This window comes from Varanus komodoensis, unplaced genomic scaffold, assembly GCF_004798865.1.
Source record: "Varanus komodoensis strain SLA01 unplaced genomic scaffold, ASM479886v1 scaffold42, whole genome shotgun sequence".
In the NCBI taxonomy this organism is placed as follows: Eukaryota; Metazoa; Chordata; class Lepidosauria; order Squamata; family Varanidae; genus Varanus; species Varanus komodoensis.
In genome coordinates, this window is record NW_025335972.1 from 6,759,936 (window position 1) to 6,780,231 (window position 20,296).

At 44.6% G+C, this 20,296-nt stretch overlaps 1 protein-coding gene across 1 annotated transcript in view; it reads right to left on the reverse strand.

Moving 5' to 3' along the window:
* Positions 1–20,296, reverse strand: part of C3 (complement C3) — a 64,620-nt gene that overhangs the window by 10,611 nt on the left and 33,713 nt on the right. The window contains exons 22-36 of the mRNA XM_044443638.1: positions 19,591–19,654; positions 19,133–19,219; positions 17,402–17,605; positions 16,658–16,733; positions 15,994–16,156; positions 14,545–14,640; positions 12,890–13,040; positions 11,863–12,026; positions 10,855–11,013; positions 6,935–7,085; positions 5,956–6,010; positions 4,300–4,390; positions 2,916–3,005; positions 1,914–2,019; positions 1,027–1,116 (exon numbers count right to left, since the gene is read on the reverse strand). Coding sequence (XP_044299573.1) covers positions 1,027–1,116; positions 1,914–2,019; positions 2,916–3,005; positions 4,300–4,390; positions 5,956–6,010; positions 6,935–7,085; positions 10,855–11,013; positions 11,863–12,026; positions 12,890–13,040; positions 14,545–14,640; positions 15,994–16,156; positions 16,658–16,733; positions 17,402–17,605; positions 19,133–19,219; positions 19,591–19,654 — 1,747 coding nt within the window. The remainder of the gene's footprint in view (positions 1–1,026; positions 1,117–1,913; positions 2,020–2,915; positions 3,006–4,299; positions 4,391–5,955; positions 6,011–6,934; positions 7,086–10,854; positions 11,014–11,862; positions 12,027–12,889; positions 13,041–14,544; positions 14,641–15,993; positions 16,157–16,657; positions 16,734–17,401; positions 17,606–19,132; positions 19,220–19,590; positions 19,655–20,296) is intronic.

Sequence of the window (20,296 nt, forward strand, 5' to 3'; positions counted from 1 at the left end):
AGAGAGAGAGAGAGAGAGAGAGAGAGAGAGAGAGAGAGAGAGAGAGGGAGAGGATGAGAACATGAGGACACACAAGATCTTCCTAGAGGGTCTTATGGTCTCTTGGGGGTATTTCTAATCAGGCCTGTTAAGTCAGTGCTGGAGCCCAAGGAGTATGCAGAATGTACTGGCTTTTCAGCCCCCAGAAGGGTATGCTGGGTAGGCTCTGTGGATTGAACCACTATTAATTCCCATGACTGTTCCCCCCATGGTATGTAGAGAGCATGATCCACACTGTACAGGCACAGAGACCTCTAAGCATGAGCATTCAGTCATAGTCAAGTTTTGCCATGCTGGAGCCCCCTCTGCTTCCCATGCTCCATATCACTCCCCATTTCCTAATTCCCAAGTATTTCTGGCTGCCAGCAGCAGTTCTATCAATGACCTGACATTGCAATTTTCTCTCCATGTGAATATGTCTATCTCAGGAGATTGTAAAACTTTGTGGAGACTTTAGCATGGGAGAGGTTGGAGTACTAATGGATATTTTTAATTTAAATTTATTTTTAAAACACTTTTAAGGAGTGAAACTCCTATAGTAGCATACAAGATGAAAGAAGCAATGCAAAACAAGATTATGTAGACTTTGGATTAAGCCCTGTCAACCAAAGATCTCAAATTCAACAGTAGTCCACCTTCCATGCGGCCCCCCACACACCCACAGCTTGCCTTTGGGTAATACAGAACCAATGCCATTGTATAAATGCAAGAACAACCTTTCCCAACCTGGGTCCTTCCAGATGTTCTTGGCTATGAGTCTCAACAGGCCCAGCCAGAATGGTGAAAGATCAAGCTTGATCTCATCCCTCCTTGATGAGGTCATCTGGAGGGATACAGGTTGCAGAAGACCACCAAATATATATCCTGAATCAAGCCCCATAAGCCAGAGACCTCAAATTCGACAGCAGTCCACCTTCCATGCACGCCCCCCACACCCACCGCTTGCCTTTGGTTAAGCAGAAGCCATGTCTCCCTGCCACACCTTACCTTCTGCACACCGGCAGACATCACCATGGCATATCTTACTGAGGAGGCCACTTCCTTTCTCTGGATGGTAGAATTTGACGCACTGCTCATCTGGAGGGAATGAGAAGAGATGCACCATTTCACACTGCAATTTGCTGATCTAATTCCTCAGGAGGAAAGCCTTCAGAAGTGCACAATGCAGGGGTGCTTGACCTCTTGTCCCAGGGAGAATACCGTTTACTAGTGGCACAGCACCCTGACTTTTTGCAGTGCAAACTCTTCAGGAGGACTGGTGGGCTGGCTGAACAAGCTTCTTCAAGCCGTCATGGGAGAAGAGAAAGTAACACCAGCAATCCCCACAGAAGGTTGGCTATTTTGTCAAAGGGCCGCTCTCCCTTCCGAGCAATGGGGTTAGGGGCTGGAAGTGCATTTTGCAGCACAAAAAGCTGCAGCTGGACTCCACAAGAGAGATGGTGCCATCCAGCATCAAGGGCCTCACAAGTGGAGAGAAGTTGCTGTGCTTCAGCATAGCCGGGCCATTCCATATAGAATCCAGAAGCAACATCAGAAATGGGGAAATGTCATGCTGGGGAAATATTCTCATCATGCCCTGATTTATTTTGAGAGAGCCTCCCAGTGGCCACATAAAATTGTTGGGTGGGGGGCAAATTGAGCCTCCAAACTATGCGCTGACCCCCTCTGGCCCATGAAGCTATGAGGAATGTTGGGAATGCACCTATCCAATTAAGCACTGCAGCTGCTCAGCTTGGCAAAAGCCTTGGGCTGACCCATCCTACAAAACAAAAAACATCTGGAAACCCAATGATGTTTTGCAAAGCGAAAACTTCAGGCTGTTTGGCTGGCCCCTCCTGTGCTGAGACCACCAGAAGAGCTACAGTTGTCATTACCTAGATTGTAATAGCTGTACACCCGGACTGATGCTGGCTGAATGAGACCAACAGAGAAATACTGGTAAGCTTTAAACTCCAGGCATTCATCCTCCCTGTGAGAGACCTGTGTGGGAAGAGAAAACAGGAAATAAGTATTCGCATGCTAGAAGCTGCTCTTCCTCACAGACTGAGCCAGCCATCTTGAGGCAAGCTCTCTGCCTGCAGTTCAGAATGGCTGTCAGGGTTGGCAGGTATCCAAGGGTGGCAGAACAAGGCAGAACAAGAATGATGTACGCATGGAAATACCCCACAGATGAAGGTGGTATGCCCAGAAAGGCTTGGCGGCAGCCTGTCGGGCTTAATGGCCCTGCAGTGGACATGGCACTCCTGCCATGCACCATTATGGTCCACCAAATGCTTGGAAAGCGTCGTGATTTCCCACCAGATTGGGAGATGGCGCTGTGGTTTCCATGCACCAGGTAACCTACAATCCCGTGTTAGATATTCTTAATCCAGAACACAGAAGACATGTTGTTGTACATCTAAGCTAGGCCTAAGTGGGACCCTCCCATGTTTAAGGGTTTTATGGGAAGGCAATTCTACCAACTGTGCCTTCTCCTTCCACTGCATCTCTCTGACAGGAACAGCAGCTGGTCGGAGTCTCAGTTCTGAGCCTCTCTTAAAAGACATGCCTGGCTACTCAGGGCGTTGGCCTTGACCAAGGAAACCTGGGCTCAGCGCCCATCTCAGACAGGAGCTTGCTGGGCAGCATGAAGCAACTGACTTGCCCCTGAGCCTGAGCTACCTCACAAGGCGAAGTGCAACCTTGTGTATAAGCCTGATACAGGGCACAGATGGCTCAGGAAGTTCGAATGTGTCTTCTGGCAGCTGAAGATGAGATACTTTTGTCTCACACTTACACACTCATCCCACTTTTCCCTGACGTACCCCCATGCTGACCTAGCTGCCTTTACTTCAACCAAGCCAAACATTCCACAGAACTCCTCCACAAGTCTTTACCTTGTCCAGGTAAATGATGACATTCCCTCTTTCTGATACGACGTTATCAATTTCAAACTTGGAGATGTATCTGTCCACTCCCTCAGATAGCTAAAGAGTGAAAAAACAAGAGACATGGTTGTCACCAGGACTTGTAGGTGATCCCAATAAGTCATCCTTCAGATCTAGAGCTGCCTCTATAATTCCTCTATTTTGACATTTTAAAAAATCTACTTAGAGTTTTTATAAGATTAGAGAAATTTGTCAGGGAATTTCTGTTCATCTCAGGGTACTCATAAGCAGTTGAAAACATTTTAGGGCCATCAAAATAGGAATCTCAAACTTTCTTGGAGGGATCTAGTACATTAGTAACCACATCTCTAAATCAATTGTTCATGACATCTGACCATATGTTTATTCTGTTCTCATCAAAGCTAATAGCTCCCTGCTTGGACACATGGACTAGCATGGCTACATTTTCATTTGGGCAGCTATGGAACATGAGGCAGGGGTCAAAGCTAAGTTACAGGAGACTGAAGACAGGAGTCGGATGAATTGTGGTTTCCACCTTTTGCATTTCATAATGAACAAGGACCAGCCAGGATATTTTGGCAGCAACAGTGCATGTTTATTTCAAACAGTTTTGGGTGCAGGGGAACTACTGGGCAGTTTGTGCTTCATCCAAGTCAAATCTCCCTGTCATTTGGCTGACCTTGCTTGCTAAACATGCAGTGCTACCTCTCCCTCTTGCATCAAATCTCTCCTTAGACTCCCACCAGAAAAGTTGAACTCAGCTAGGAAGATTGTCCTGAATAAGGTCACCATGCAGGTGCAGAGCCCATATATGTGATGCGCAGAGACCATGAAGAATATCCTTCCACATGATCTTTAGTTTAGCCCACAGTCCTTATTTCCAAGAATAACTATGTTCCGACTGCATCTAACTGCTTTTACCCCAATCCATCCACCCCTATCCTTATCTTCCTTTTCCTCTCCTTGCTGTTTTTCCTGCTGCACATCTCTCACTGTGCATTCTGTGGGGGCAGAGACCTCACTATTATTGTTAGACAAGGAGGGTTCCACGTACAACAATGACATTATAAAATAAAGAACTATGAGGTTCCAGTTTTGGCAGGGTGCACTGCTTGCCTACAAGGAAGTTGCTGGAAACAGCTGTCCACTGTTATCTTCAGGTCACTAAGCTGTGTCACAAGCTTAGTGACACAGCTTAGTGAATTGGAGACATGAATTGGAGACATTCAACTGCTGAATGTATAGTCCAATATTTCTGCAGACCTAACTGTATAGCCAAGAACTTTTCATTAGCTGTGATGATTTTTTAAAGTCCAATTTCCTCAAAGGGCAATTAAGCAGTTATTTCTGGCACCAAGCAAAGTTCACCTACCCTCTTAAGGTCGCCAGTATCAGGTGCAAAGCCAGTGAGCATGGAAACATCAATGATGGTCATGGTGGCATCAACTTTATCATCAAGATACCTACAATCAGGGGGAGAGGGAAAATGACCCACAAACAGATTGCATAGCTCAGAAATGGTCATGGCTTAAGTTCTGCCAACTTAGTTTTGCATATTTTCAAAGTGTTCCACCTAAAAATGAGAAAAGTAAGGGGTGCCTATAACGTCACCAAGGTATCAGTCCTATGCCTCAGAGTGCTTTTGTGAAAGTATAAAATTTGTGAATTGCTTTGTGGAGACTTAGTTGGGGTAAGATGAAGAAGGCCCTCAAAATAGAAGAGTAGACAGTTGGCCTGATGCACTGTGGTGGAGCATGGATCTGACTTGGAAAGCAGGTAGAGGCATGAGTGCTTGGTTTGCTCTTATATGCAAATTTTAGATGTGGGATCAATCCACGGATGAAGAACCTGCTGTGACTTAGAATCTTGTGTCGGTCTCTCATTTTTACCCTCCACCAGCACACTGGAGGCTAGAACCCTCCAGTCAAAAGAGAAAAAATCCTGCATACGAAACACAACACTACAAGCCATGCTGCAGGACATGGTGTGCAGAGTGGCTTGCTCACTCCAAGGTTCAAGATGTGCCAAGCAGGTAATTGGGCACATTGTGGTTCTGAAGCCACTTCTCCCCTCTCAGTCCTCCCTGCTCCTCTCTGCCAGGATCTGAATCAGGCTTTGCTTGGCCTCTTCCAGCAGAAGCCAAGCAGAACAAGCCCCGCTCCTGGAGCAGCAGGCGGGGCACAGCCGCTTTCTGTTTGGCCTCCTCTAGAGGCCTTGGGGGACAGCGCAGCACAGGGTGACAAATGAGCTATTGATCAGCACATGGTTCATCCCCCCCCGCCCCCCACACACACCCCATGGTGGTGCAGGGCATATTCTGCTCAGCCTCCTTGGAGGAGATCCAATATAATGTGGCTCACCTCATCCCTGCATGGTGTGGCAACCACTTGAATAATGGCAGGCAATTGTTCGCAAGCAGCCCTCTCTGCATGCTCTCTGTTGTCCCCACCAGCTGTTTTGGGTCAGCAGAAGCAGGGAAAGTCTTCTATTCGGTTGCCCCCATGGCCCAGTCTTTCAGCTCAGTGGCAGGTGGCACCCATCACCACTGCCCTCCTGTGAACAGGGTGAAGGGATGGGCACGCCTCCATTTCTGCCCCCACAGCACTGGTCTCAAAGGGCAGTGGGGCAAAACCTCAGTGTAATTCCTGCAGTGTCTCCTAGGATACCAGCAGGAGGACTGAGGTGGGAGAAAGCAGGGGAGATGGCTCCAGAGCCACCATGGCCCCATCTTCTGTCAGGTTAATCATGGGCCTGAGGGCAGCCTGGCTGGTTGTGCTGTGCAGGCCCACCCACTGAGAACAGGTGATTGTTTAGACCCATCAGGAGAAACACATCAGGAGAAACTGCTTGACTTCAATGTTGCAATTTGTCTTCTGATGCTTTCCTTTCCCAGCTCTGTGAACAGGGTATACTCACCCGCTCAGAAACTCAGAATCAGACTATCTCAAACTACTGAAAACAGAGAAACCTTTGGAACATGATAAGCCATTTCTTTCAGAGCAACATTTTCTGCTTCTCCCCTCCTCACCTGGTACAGATTCTGATTGAGACTGCTCCCTTGGATCCCTTTGCCTCCTTTTCTGCTAGAAATTGTAAGACAAATGAAAAAACATTAAGTTTCTTTGTACAACTTTCATGCAAAATTGCCATCTGTCCAGTCTGGCAGTGCCTCATATGGACATCCAAGAATTGTTGCTGTCTGTATCATATTTCTTGTCCTGTTGCATGAAAAGATGAAAGAATTTTCAGCAGGGACAGGTGACTGGAGGGGAGTTGATTGCCAGCTGACCAACTTACTCAGCCCTTTTCAGACTGAATGACAGCTGGAAATCTCCATGGGCCAGAAAAGGCCTTGGGCTAGAGGTTCCCTTCCAGTGATGTGAAGGATGATTCTGGCATTAAAATGTACACTGTCTTTTCAGGATGTCAGCCCAACTCACTTCTTCAATTTTGAACTTTTTTCATTTTCTTCCCCCCTCCCCTTCTCAGCCTAGTTTTTAAATTTGCATCATTATAAGCATACTGCGATCCACCAAGCTAGTGATAATTTTGTTAAACAGAAGATAAACAAGGCCTTTTCATAACTGGGTTGCAAGATACTTTGCCATTTCTGTTAGTAAACCACATCAAATGTGGTAGGATGCAAGCACAGGTACAAATGGTCTTTAAAAAAAATCTTAGCCCATAATTCTGCAGGGAAGAACATATAAACGAGAAGCACACATGAAAAGATTTGTTCCAAAGTCCTGAAGGAGAAATTTGAAGTGAAAATATCAGGAATACTAGTGCATGCATCTTGTCCTACACAGGTGTCCGCAAACCTGGTCTACAAAGATCATTGGCCAGACTGGCTAGGACATACTGACATGAACTTCAAATAAAAGTTTAAAAGGGATTGCTGCTAATTTTCAGAATTTGTGCAGCAGTAAAACTAGAAAGCAAAATCTATCCCTTTCATTCCAGAGCCTGTAGTTCTTAGCAAAAGTAAGCCTACCACATAGACTTACACAGGTTGAGAATTTTAACAGTAACATCAAGATTGAATTTCTTGCACCGAGATGCATCCTCCCGGAGTTTTTCATGGTACTCTGTCACAACAGTCATTGTGGCTTTTCCTTGGCCTGAGGCTTGCACAGTGAAACCATCATTGAGCTTGGTCTGAAAAGCAATGAAAGTTGGCATGAACTTGGATTATATTGATTTGTTATATTGTATTCATTATTATTACTACTCAAAGATGCATCCATTACTAAAATTGTAGGAAGCTAGAATAGAAAGCACATGGTCTTCGATGTCTATATACGAATGCTCAGAGTATGGAAAACAAACAGCATGAACTTGAACTGTTCATACAGGGAGGTGAATATGACTTGGTAGGTAGAACTGAAACTTGGTGAGATGACTTCCATGACTGGAATTCAACCATTGAAGGATATAACCTGTTCAAGAAGAACAGAAGGAACAGAATGGGAGGCAGAGTCACACTCTATTTTAAAGATACGCATCTCTGCATAGAAAGAAAGGAGGATGAACTTATTAGTCCCATTGAGAGCACCTGGATTAATATAAATGGAACAAGGAATAAAAGAAGCAAGGTACTTGGAGTCTACTACCAACCACCGAGTCAAGGAGAAGAGGAGGATGACACTTCTGAAAAGCAAATTGCTTTTCAAAATTACTCAAGAAGACACGATGTTGTAGTTATGGGAGACTTCAATTTCCCTGATATCCACTGGGAGACAAATTCTGCTAAACATGGCCCCTCCAAGAGATTCCTAACTTTTGTTCATAACTTTCTCCAACAGAAAGTGGAAGAAGGAACAAGAACGGCTATCCTTGACTTGATACAGACCAACAGTGGTCCTAGTGGACAGAGTGGCAGCTACATGAACTCTGAGGGAAGGTAACCATGCCATACTTGAATTCCTGATTCTAAAGGAAGCAAAAGCCAAGTATAGCCAAACATGTACCATGGACTCAAAGAAAGCCAATTTTAATAAATTCAGAACAATGATAAGCAAAGTCCTATGGCAAGTGACTCTAATGGGTGGAAATGTTTAAAAAAGGAAATCCTGCTCAAACAATTCCAACAAGGAACAAGGACTGAAGATATCAGAAGAAAGCCATGTGGTTTCATAAAAAGCTTAGAGATGATCTGAAAAAAATATGTATAGGAGGTAGAAGGAAGACCAGGCTACAAAGGAAGAATACAGGCAAGTAGCACAAAATTGTAGGGGTGGCATCCAAAAGGTTAATGCTAGGAATGTACTGAGGCTAGCGAGGGATGCTAAAAGCAACAAAAAACCTTCTTCAGATATGTCCATAGTAAAAGACAGAGGAAAGAAATGGGGGTTCAACTACTCAATGGGGATGGAAAAATGCTAAAAGATGACAAAGAAAAGGCAGAACTGTTCAGTTCCTACCATGGCTCAGTCTTCTCCCAAAAGACCTTTGTGACAAAGGGGAAGTACAAGCTGAAGAGGTGTGATGTCAGCTTGAAATTAATAGGCAAATGGTCAAGCATCTAATTAGGCTGAATGAGTTCAAATCTCCAGGGCCCATGAACTCCATTTGGAATAATAAAGGAGCTCGCAGAAGAACTCTCAGAACCACTATTATCTTTGATTACTAGAAGCCAAAACGGATTTGTCAAGAACAAATCCTGCCAAACTAATCTGATCTCCTTTTATGATTGGTTAGTCTCCCTGGTGGACCATGGGAATGCTGTAGACATAGTATATTTTAACTTCAACAAAGCTTTTGACAACACGCCCCATGATGTCTTGGTTAGCAAACTAGCTAAAAGTGGGCTAGATGGAACAACTATCAAGTGGATCCACAGTTGGCTACAGCATCTGACTCAAAGAATGCTCATCAATTGTACCTCTAAATCTAGGGTGTGGTAAAAAGTGGTATACCACAGAACACAGTTCTTGGACCAGTGACTTTCAACATTTTTATTAATAACTTGGATGAGGAAGTGTAAGGAACATTTATCAGATCTACAGATGACACAAAATTGGATGGGATAGTGAATACCTTGGAAGACAGAAACAAGATTCAATATGAACTTTATAGATTGGAATGCTGGGCTGAAAACAGCAGAATGAAATTTAATATGGACCAATGCCAAATTCTACACCTAGGAAAAAGAAACCAAATTCATCATTATAAGGTAGGAGATACTTGGTTCAACAATATGGCAAGTAAGAAGGATCATGGAATTGTTGTATATCAAAAGCTGGATATGAGTCAACATTGTGATGTGGCTACAAATGTTATTTTAGGTTGCACAAGTGTCACTTCCAATTCATATGAAGTACTAGTTCCCCTTTACTCAGCACTGATTAGGCCTCATCTGGAGTTCTGTATCTAGTTCTGAGCACCACAGTTTAAGAAAGATGCAGACAAGCTGGAAAGGTTTCAGAGGAGGGCAGCAAGGATGATCTGCTAGCTGGAAACAAAGCCCTATGAGGAGAAATTGAAAGAGCTGCACATGTTTAGCCTTGAGAAGACTGAGGGGAGATAAGATTGCACTTTTCATGTACTTGAAAGGTGATCATAAAAAGGAAGGATGGGATCTCTTTTTGATCATCCCGGAGTGCAGGACATGGACTAACAGGCTCAAGTCACAAGAAGCCAGGTTCTGCCTCAACACTGGGAAGAACCTTGACTGTTAGAGCAGTACAACACTGGAACCGATTACCTAGAGAGGTCATGGTCTCTCCCACACTGGATGCATCCAAGATGCAATTAGACAGCCATCTGTAAGGGACCCTTTATGTGGAGTCCTGCACTGAGCAGGGAGTTGGACCTGATGGCCCTCTTGGCCCTTTCCAACTCTACTATTCTATGCTTTTATGAAACCTATACAGTAAAAAAAACTAAATACATGTTGTACCATGTGTATGGTAAAATGGAAGTAGATTACCATGGAAGCAACAAGACAACATCAAGCAGAAAATACTCCTTTCTTCCACATCTGAAGATACAGACCACTAGAGTCTTCCCCAGGGATCTAAAGATATGTTTGGACTTTGCATTTTAAACCTGCCATTACATTTTATGTTTTGTTTAGATATGTATAATTTTACACCTGAACCTGCTGTGAAAGTACACTCAAGTCACCATATTGTAAAAGGCAGTACAATCTTCTCTGTGCAGGTATGCTCCAAGGGCATGCCTATAGAATGGCTTCCTGTATCTTCATCTCCCCAAATTCAGTCACATGAAGCAGCCCGATGTGGTAAACTGTCCTTTCCTTGCTTCAGGAAAGGCTAAATTTTTGTCTGTGACTATCACAAGCTCTTTTTACCAGTCCACACGTAAATATAGATGCATCAGAATACACCAGAAGGTACCCCTGTGATCTCTGTGCCTTCACCTCTGATTTGTACGCATACCAGCTATACATGCATAACTCCTCCAATCTCTGGGGTAGCAGACCACCTGTACAGAGTCCACATAAAGACTTCCAAATAGCAGAAGGTGCATGCAAGTGTGCAGTGCAGAACTTCCACCCACACCTTACCTCTCCCACAGGCTGCTCCCAAAGTACTTTCCCCACCTCAGCTAAGTTTTTCCAGCTGGAGAAAAGGGTGTGTTATAAGTAATGGACAGAAGGATAACTTTTGTACTCTTCACCCCTTTGCTATTAAAATCAGACTACCACACACACACAGTCACACACAGTATGTGACTGCAGCAGAGCCATATTTAAATTCACACACATCTAATCTGGCCCTGAGCCAAACTGCAAACCAAGTGCATCAGAAATAGCACCAGTGCCAGAGTGCCTCCTCAGTCTGTAGCATCACCCACACTTGATCTTTGCCATAAAGCTGATTAGAAATCTGGACACAAAGTAATAAGAAACTATTTTCAGAGTGGTAAATAGTAAGCAAACTTGTTCAGAGAAGTGCTGTACCTCTGTTGTTCGAGACAGAAGGGCACGCTCGTAGTCAATCCTGAAACGAACTGGCTCTGCACGTTCTGGCAATTTAATAGAAACATCCAAGTTCAGGTCTTTATGAGTGGGGACGTTCATTTCATATTCTGCAAGAGCTTGGAACACCATGATGGTTGCCTGGGAGGCAGGGAAGGGAGATGCAGTAAGTTAGCACACTTGGAAGTAGATGCCCAGAGGGGAACTTCTCCACTCGAAAGGGCAGGGTATCTGGTGACAGAGATTACCAGAGAACTGGAGCAGGCTCAGAGCAGCTTCAGATTCCAGCCAGCAGGCACGCTTCAGGAAAGCATCAGCCTGCACCTGCGCTCAATGCAACAAGCGTGTACCTGCTTCCTTAAGCACCCACACCTTTCTGTCTTGGGGACCAGTCCCAGCATGATCTGGGAGGTCTGGAAAGAAGTCCTCCCACAGTTTCTTTAAAACAAGAGGCAACCTGCAGGTATGGGAGCCCTTGCCTCAGGTTGAAACTTTGCCACTGAGCAAAGGCACCATTAGCTCCGTGGGTGAAAACACTCCTCTATAGGAGCAGGGGAGGAAAGACCCCTCCCATCCCTTCTCTGCTGCAAAGACTCTCTCAAAGGCGCCTTGCAACGGGGAAGTTAACATTTCAGTGGTGCTGTGCTACTGAGGGATGGCCCTAGTTAGGTGTGGTTCTGCTGGGGGCTAACCAGGGCCTGGCTGTACCCTCTGAGACTAACCAATGTTAGCACACAGGGCAAAAGGCCCTGTTGGAACACCTTTCCCTGAAGGCTAGCCGTGCATCTGCAGGCATCTTTATGTGCAGGAACTTTCCACCGTGGGAGTCCTCGCCTGCAGACTGAAGCGGCACAGCCACACATCTCCCCCTCGAGCCAGATAAGGCAAGGGTGCAGGCTGCCATTTGCTTTAGAGCACCCCAGCCTGCACTGCATTTCAGCAGCCAGTGCCCCAAGGTGGGAGTCAAAGGCCAGGGAGACAAATCCTCACCTGAGTCTGTCCGTATGTCCCCCCATAATACTTCTGCTGTACCAGCCATCTGACAACGGGACCAGCAGTATCAAACAACCTTAATTTCAGCAAGGCCAGCAAGGCATAGGAGGTGCCTTCCAGGTTGTAGGTGCGAGCGTTGTATTCTTCCCAGCGGTTCCGACCTAAAGGTCAGCAGAGAACAGATCCTGCCTGAACCGTTCTTGAGGCAGATGGGCTCATTATCACACGCAGCTGCCGGATTCCTGCCAGTTTCCCCTCTGTCCCTCCCACTCCGTGACCAGAACTGAGGACTGAGAAGCTGCTGGGGTGCTGGGGAACACTCATGAGCACATGTCCAACAGCTCTGCGGGAGGATAAATGAAGCACAGAATCAGGGGGAAGCGTGCTGACCGTGGCACCCAATTCCAGCCAGAGGCCACCTAATGTGGAAGGCAGGAGACAGAAGGCCAGGGCAATTTTCCTCTCTGGCCACTTCCAGGCCCCACCACACCTTCCCTTTCTTCTGAGCAGCAGGTGGCTGGGAGGGCGAAGCTTGTGTGAAGCTGAGACGCACTTCAGACAGAGTCCTTGGCCCTGCCGATGAGCCTCCCAAATTTGCACAGGCAGCTGGTGGGCTCCAAAGCTCTGTTGTGTTCTGCTTCCAGCTCAGCTGGTGTGGCTGCTTTGAACTAGGACAGCCCAGCATAGGCTGGCTTGTGTTATCACCAGTGCACAGAGAGCGAGCAGAGCAGCCAAGGAGAGCGGGGTCCTTCAAGGGCTGTGGCATGGTCAGAGTGCAGCCCAGGCTCTTGCTTTGCCTGAGATCTGCACTTGCCACTGTGTCCTCCACCTCATAATTTGAAATGCCCAATGCTTTTTTCTCCTTGGCAATTTGAGATTTATGCATCCACCTCCTCAACAGCACTGGAAGCAGTGAGAGGAAAGGGCATCAATGTTCTTTCTCTAGGCTAGTCTCACTTCATTCTGCTCCTTCAAACTGCCAGCCTTCAAACCCAACCATATGTGATGCAATGCACAAATGTACCTGTTGATGCTGCCATAAGTACTCTGTCATCCTTCAGCTGCCCTGCTAGGACCAAAGCATAGGCCGTGAGAGCCGTGGTGTATGGTCTTTGCAGTGTGTCATACTTCCTGGATAAGAAGGCAGTTGCTTTGTTGATGGCACCGGGTAGGCTCTGGATTTAAAAGGGAGGGGGAAAGCCAAAGTATCTGTTAAGAGTGTTTGAAGATCAATTTGCAGCTATTCCTTTTTTGATGTGGTGAGAGGGTTAGGCAAGGTGTCAGCATGTGGGCCCCATCCTCCATGTCCCCATGCATACTAAGCCTGATCCCTCCATTCCAAGCTTGCCAGTTGGAGCAGCAAGGTCTGAGCAGGGTGCTTCCTTGAACTCAAGAGAACATCTCATAGAATCCGGTAACCTGGTGCAGCAGGTAAACACAGTATACAAAGCACTGCTGTTGGGCTAAAAGCAAGTAGAAGCCCACTCACGTGTTCCAGCAAGCCACATTTTAAATAGCAGAGGGATGTGCAAAAGGGTCACACCAGATGCTCATAACCAACGGGCACATCCATGTAGGAGGAAACAGTCCTTCAGGAATTGTGGCCCTTAGCTTGTTTAAGGCTTTAAAGTAACTGCAGGCCAAAATACCCCCCTCTTGTCTTGCAACCTCATATGTTGAAAATGAAATGAAAGAGACTTTCTAGGGGTGGGTGGGGTCAACTTACTCCTGGACACACTGCACATTTCTCCATAGCTGCCAGATTGTGACTGCCAATTTTCCTTGCCCAGTGTTGCCCAAGACTTTGTGTAGCCATTAGAATGACACTACATCCTGGAAGAATGTGAACTATGATGGGCTCCATCACCAAAACGAAAGAGAAAACAGGCCCCACACTGCCCTTGCCATAAGCCTCTGTCCAAATATTTTGGCCATGTTTGTCCCCCACCACACACACACCAAATTCACTCATCCATTTCAGCTCTGGTTGGGCTGCTGTTAGGTCCTAAAAGGTTTTTTAATGCTAAATGGAATAATCCCTCTGTGTCCTTCTTGACAGAGGCCTATCCTCTATTTGACTGTCCTCTTTTTGCAGATGTTCTATATGAGAAGGGCTATCTGGTAATTCTAGCTGAAAGATACAGAAGTCTGAGAAGAGAGAGCAAGCAGGACCCTTAAAGCAGTAATGAGAATTTCTGGAGGGTGAGCGGGGACACATGCTGTGCGGCCACAGTTTTCATCATTATGGTGAGATCTCTATTGTCTATATTTCCATTTCAACTACACTCATTATTTCTAAATTGGCATTTGTATCTACTAAGCATGATAGCAACTTTTGTGCATATCTAGGCTGGCCCTTGGATAGCCAGGCTGATTTTTACTTGGCTTCAGCTTGCCAGTCCCAATGACAACTTCTTGGCCTTCACTACCAGTGGGCTAAAAATGATTTCTTGTCTAAGGCTGAATGGCAATATATGCAATTGAAACATGTGTTAGAAGCTAGGTCTGACCTTCTTGTGTCCTTTTTGGGGTGATTAATTTGCTTTTTTTTGGTCTTGTATAAGTGGCTACCTCAAAACTGAGGTTGGGCAGTGAGGATCAAAAACTGAACTATGCAAAAAAGAGTTAGGACGGTTATAGTATTTTAAGAGGTCACATTATCTCATCAGGGGTACTTACATTGACTTGATCTTTGCAGATCTCTTTGGATTCCAGCAATGCAACCAGGACGAATGCTGTTAATGAGACCTCTGGCTCAGCACCTTTATAGCCTCCCTAGAAGGAAGCAGAAGAGAGAGACTAATAGGTACTTAATGTATTATTATATAATGCTAAAGCCTCCCAAACAGTCACAAGGAAGGTGCTGCAAGAGGGACAGCAGTTTGAAAAAAGGAAGCCTGAGCTTAGCAGAAAATTAAAAAGTAAAAACAAACAAACAAGGGCTTCAAAGAGTTAAACAACATTTTTTAAAATAAGGGATTTTGGGGTGGAGCAGCACATCCTGTGGACTTACAGTCAGGTTTCCAACAAACAAAAACTAGAGGTACTTCCAGGAAAGAGGCTCCTGGCACTATCCTCCAAAAAGCACTGTACAGCTATCTCCTTCATGGATTTTCTGTGGTAAGAAATAGAAGCAGCTATGGGAAGAAATGGGCATGCTATAAATGGAATGGATTGTCTGGATCCCCCTCTAAAACTCAGTAAATGAGGCAGAACAAGTACATGACAGAACCCTTCTTTAGGGGCGACCTAGCTGTCTATGTCACAAGAATACCAAGCTTGGTCTTCAGTGAAGGAAGCTGGCTGGACAGCTCCATAGCTTGCCGACTCCTCCAGGTAAAACAAATTCATTGTCTAGCCACTTGGGACCAGACCTGGTGACAGGAAGGGCAGGGACATGTCATTCAAAGGAAAGCTCCTTTGTGAAGCTCCTTTGTGACGTATGTGCATCTGCAGAAAAAAGCAAGGGAGGCAGGTGCCCCCCCCCTAAGTTGAGCCATGATTTCCAGCTTTCATTAAAGCAGAACAAGAAGGTCTTTAGCCTTACAAAAAACAGAATATGAGGCAAATGTGTGCCAGTGTTCTGCCCATTTGTTTTGTGAGAAACTAGCCAGCTCCTCTCTTTCAATGTTTTAGCCAATTACTGGAGTCATAGCAATGGTTAACACACCCACTTTTTGGAGACTTCCTTGTCAGAAAGTAATTTTCAGTTTCATTTAAAAATAAACCAATTTAGAGATCTTGAAGCTTAGTTTAGTTGAGATTGGGCAGTAATGTGTCTACCAAAAAACCCAAAATGAAACAGTAAAACAGCTCCTGAAATAATAAAGGTGCTGTTAACGTTTCTTTTTAAATCTGAGGGTTTTTCTACATGAGACAACATGTAGGGTGCTGGGTTCAGACAACAGGCTAAGCCACCATGGCCAGTGAACCCAGTCAGTACATCACATAGCAGCAACAGTAGTGTATTCCATTTGTGAGTCCCTTTGAAACATCTGGCTGGCAACTATCCTTACAGACTGGGCCATGACCACCTGGCTACAACAGAATACAGTGCAGCTATTCATTCTGGAAAATTCCTGGATTTAATTCAATTTAACCACCACTGATTACAGAAAGAATGCATACCACCATCTCTCCATGGATCACAGGGGCCTCTTCATGGAAAATCCCATCTGGTTTTTGCCTTTCCAGAACCAACCACTTCACACCTCCACAAATGATATCACGATTAACAGTATTTACAATTCTGGAAGCCATGGAAAAGACCTTCACAATATATGCTGTTAGCCTGCAAAAAAATTCAGTTGATCAGTCCAAGCATCGTCAATTGTCCATCTGACCTTGTGAGACAATTGTTTATCATCATCATTCAAAGTAATAAAACACTGTGCATAAAACAAAACAAAACAAATCCAAAGCTTCCCCTCCTGCTTACAACTGAAAGCACCACATGCAAGGAAACAGAAAAGGTCCAGCTTGAGTAAGCCAATATGAAGAGAAATGTTTTTTCCTAGCATTGAAACATGGTCATGGAAGAGCCAGGAGAGTGCCAGAAGATCATGAGCTCTAATGAGAGGGATCAGCAAGGCAGAAGGGGCATGGTTGGCAAAAGAGATGAGCATACCAAAGAAGCAACAAGAGTAGAAGTGAATGACAAGAGAGAAGAGTTAGCTAGACAAGTGGGAGATGGAAAACAGTATCTGAAAGATAATAAATAGGCTAGTAGAGAAAAGATGCTGGAAAATCCACCAGTGATTCAAAGATGATATGACAGCACCGCTGTCCTTACCAGGTGCTAGCCTTGCGGCCCGTAAATGCAGCATAAGAGTGGTCTGCTTTCTTGTATACCAACTGCTGGGTGTAACCTGAAAAGGAAGGAAGAGAAAAAGAGCTGTTTAACAACATGCATGCATGCAGGCAAGTAGATTCTGAAGGACTCATCCTACATACAAAGACAACTTGTATTTTTACCTTTTACCTCCTTTTACCACACTGTCTCATCTCTGTGGCTCTTCCTTTGCACATTTACTTAGTTTTGTATTATTTTCATATTTCCTTTCTGGTTCTCTCAGCATGGCAATTCCATTCTGCCTGACAGCTCAGGCTGCACCAGTTGAGGTACTGAAGGCAGTTCTGATGCTCTGCCCATCAAAGAGCTCAACAAAAAGGGGACTGGGATGCAGCATCAGAAAGAAGCATCTACCACTGTTTTGAGCCTTTATTCCTACACTTTGAGGTTTCAATCTTGGGATCCCTAAATTTTTGAAAAAAAGAGGAAAATTTTCTTCATGGTAGAAGAATATTCTGATAATTAACTTAAGCAGGGTTTGGGATTTCTCAGATCATCTCCACTAGGCAAATGCCCTCCCTGCAAGAAAATGAGCTGCTGCAACCAGTCTGGAATGTTCTAATATCCTTGACCTGGGAGGGTCATAACCTAAGCCAGACTATGGCTAAATGAATCTAAACTCTACTGACAAACTTTTTCATCAGCTGGAAGTAGAACAAATCCAGGAAATCTTCCTTGCTTTACCTTGCATGATCTGGTTGACTGCAACAGATCTGCGATCCACTCCAATCTTCTCCCACTGCCCTGTGGCGTCAAGATAGATGGTGGCGATAACTGAGGGTGTCATAGTGATCATGTTCTGCTCCCCACAGCCAGAAGGGGTTATGATAAGATGGTTCAGTTTGGTCCCATCAATCGAATCCTCAATAATCTGAGCCACGGGGTCTCCTGGACACAAAAATGATAATAATGCATTAATTCAAGCATGTAGAAAGCTGCGTGGGTAGTGAGCTTGCTAAGCATCAATAGCTCTCTGCAGGAGTGCCTCACCCTTCCAATAACATTTGCTTTCCCTTCCTATCATTCCTCTGGGGCAACAGGCACTGGTATGCACCTGGATCCTGGGTTAAGAATGAATACTGACTCTTAAATCCTGGGTTAAGAATGAATTCTGACAGTCAAATTTGTATGTAAATCATCACATATATATAAAAAGCATGTAAGAGATACTTCTGTATACACTAAAGCATCTTAAACACAATACAGCATTTTAATAATGATAATAATACAGTAATAATAAAGTAACTACGGTACTGGAGAGAGAGAGAAAATCTGTATATATGTGTGTAGGTATACAATACAGCTTTTAACAGAGTCTAGATAGAAAGATAGCAAGTTAGAAAAAATAGTAAAAAGATCGTTAAAAGTTAACACTTCTTGAGCTACCATTAAGCCAAACATTAACTGGGTGACGATGGGGATGGGACTCCTTTATCCTTCAAATGTGCCCTGATTGTCACTAACTCCATGTAACTAATTCTGACGTGGTTGCTTGCTGCTTTTTCCCTTCTCCTTCCCTTTCCCCCACTCATCTTCTCTTCCTTCCTCGCCTCGCCACCCAACACTTGCTGACCACCGCCCACGGAGGCCTGCACACCACCTGCTGCCTGCCATCCATGGGTGCCCACTTTCTGCTCGAGGAGGAGGTGGGACTTTCAGGTTTGCTCATTCGTAAGTAGGGCTTGTTCTTAACTCTGACATTTGTTAAGAATGGGTGACTGGATGCAATTAGACTTCAGGTCTAATTCAGCCATTATTTTGGTTTAAGTCTTCAAACAGGATGGGGCCAGATTATCCATGGAAAAGTTCTGGCCAACCTTCACATTCCCTGGGATCAGCTGAGAAGGCTACTCAATGTCAAGAAACCCAGCGGTTGGGCCTTCCCAGGTACAGCAGAGAATTTTGTTGAGGGTAAAGGTGCACACCACTTCCTCAGGGGGAAGATCACCAGTGCCTTACTCAGCGTCCTCCCAACCAAGGGAGGCCAGTCTGCCATTTTCATCTGCCCCAGAGGATGAGTCCCTCCCTCTTTCCAAAAAAGTCAAGTGAGAGCTCTCCTGTAGGAAGGGCAGAGTTAATCACACTGCAGATCTTGTTAGCCTTTGTTCATGCTAGTTCCCTATTGAGACAGTATCCCCCTGTTGTAGTAATTAGAGGAGATCTGTAAAGAACAAAATCCATTTGGAATTATCTGTGTTCCTACTTTCTTCCTGCCTTGCTCTGAGTGCCCTCCACTTCTTTAAGTTTCCACTGTAAGCTTCAGGAAGTGCTGTATGTTCTATCTAGTTAGGATGGAAGCACATGGAATGCATTCCTTGTGCTGGCCATTTGCAGCAAGGTTTGGGTTGAATGGGATTTTGGTTCTGGCTAGTTCTACAGCCCCAGAGTTCTTTTCTTTAAGTAACTTGTTCTTACCTTGGACAGTGATCTTGGTGTCAGGTTCTGTGTCAGGAACCATATTTTCTAATAATTTAGCATCAACTTTCTGTTGCTGGACTCCATCTGAATAAGAAGGAAAATTGCAAAGAAACAAACCTGGTTATTTCTACATTAAAACTCTTTAGTGCTGCTTTGGCATGGCTCTTTTACAAAAGACAATCAGTAGAATTAAATAAAGATTCCATACAAGAATTTAATTCAAAATAAATGTGATCACCACACATTGCATTCAATGAGCATAGAAAGTGTGGATACATATTTTCCTTTGTGCGTGCACAAAGCCATCTCTCCAACCTGAAGGGACTCCTATCTGAAGACTTCTGGAGAAAATGGCACCTGTTTTATCTGGAAGTACTAAAGGAAGCTCAGAGGCCTTCACAGGACTCCAGAAAGAGTACACAGGGAAGAAGCAGAGAATGAAGACTGTTACTCACTGACTCCTTTTACAGCTGGCTCCAACTCAATAACATTCACAATCTTTCTCTTCATTCCTTCAGGCTGGAAAAGAAGAAAGTCTCACCACAAACTACTTAATATGACAGAAAAATGCAATTCAAAACAGCAACATGGAAACATAAATAAAGTCATCAGATCTATTTCTTCTATAAATACAGTGTAGTTCCCTAATATATTTGCCTCTTCTCAGACATCATGGGGGGGGGGGATTCCACATCAGATTAGCCACATTACTTTTCATTGTCTGAATTACTGTAGCCATCCTGGTTAAGAATAAAAAATCATGAGTAGGGCTCGTCTGCCTTTAAAGTTCTTTGCCATCAATTGCTGACAGGAGCTGTTCTACCGGCAGGAGGGAAGAATTGGGTACCACCAACTGTGTTTTCTTTTCTAATCATGGTTGACAATCTTAGAAAAATCTGCCATACTTCATTAGATTAAAAATACATGTGTGCCCTTATCAGGTTGAATTAGGGACTGCAGGCACTAGAAAACACAATGTTCTAAGTGTGTTGTCTAAATATAACAGATTGTAAGTTCAGAGGCAGTTTCCACATAGCATTGTACCAAATTTTCATAAAATTAGTAGTTCTTCTATAATTTACTGCTCCCTTGGAACCATTTTTTTCTCCTGGAAAGGAAACTGTTAAAAAAAGAGAGTGAGCAATCTCACTCAGTGGATCT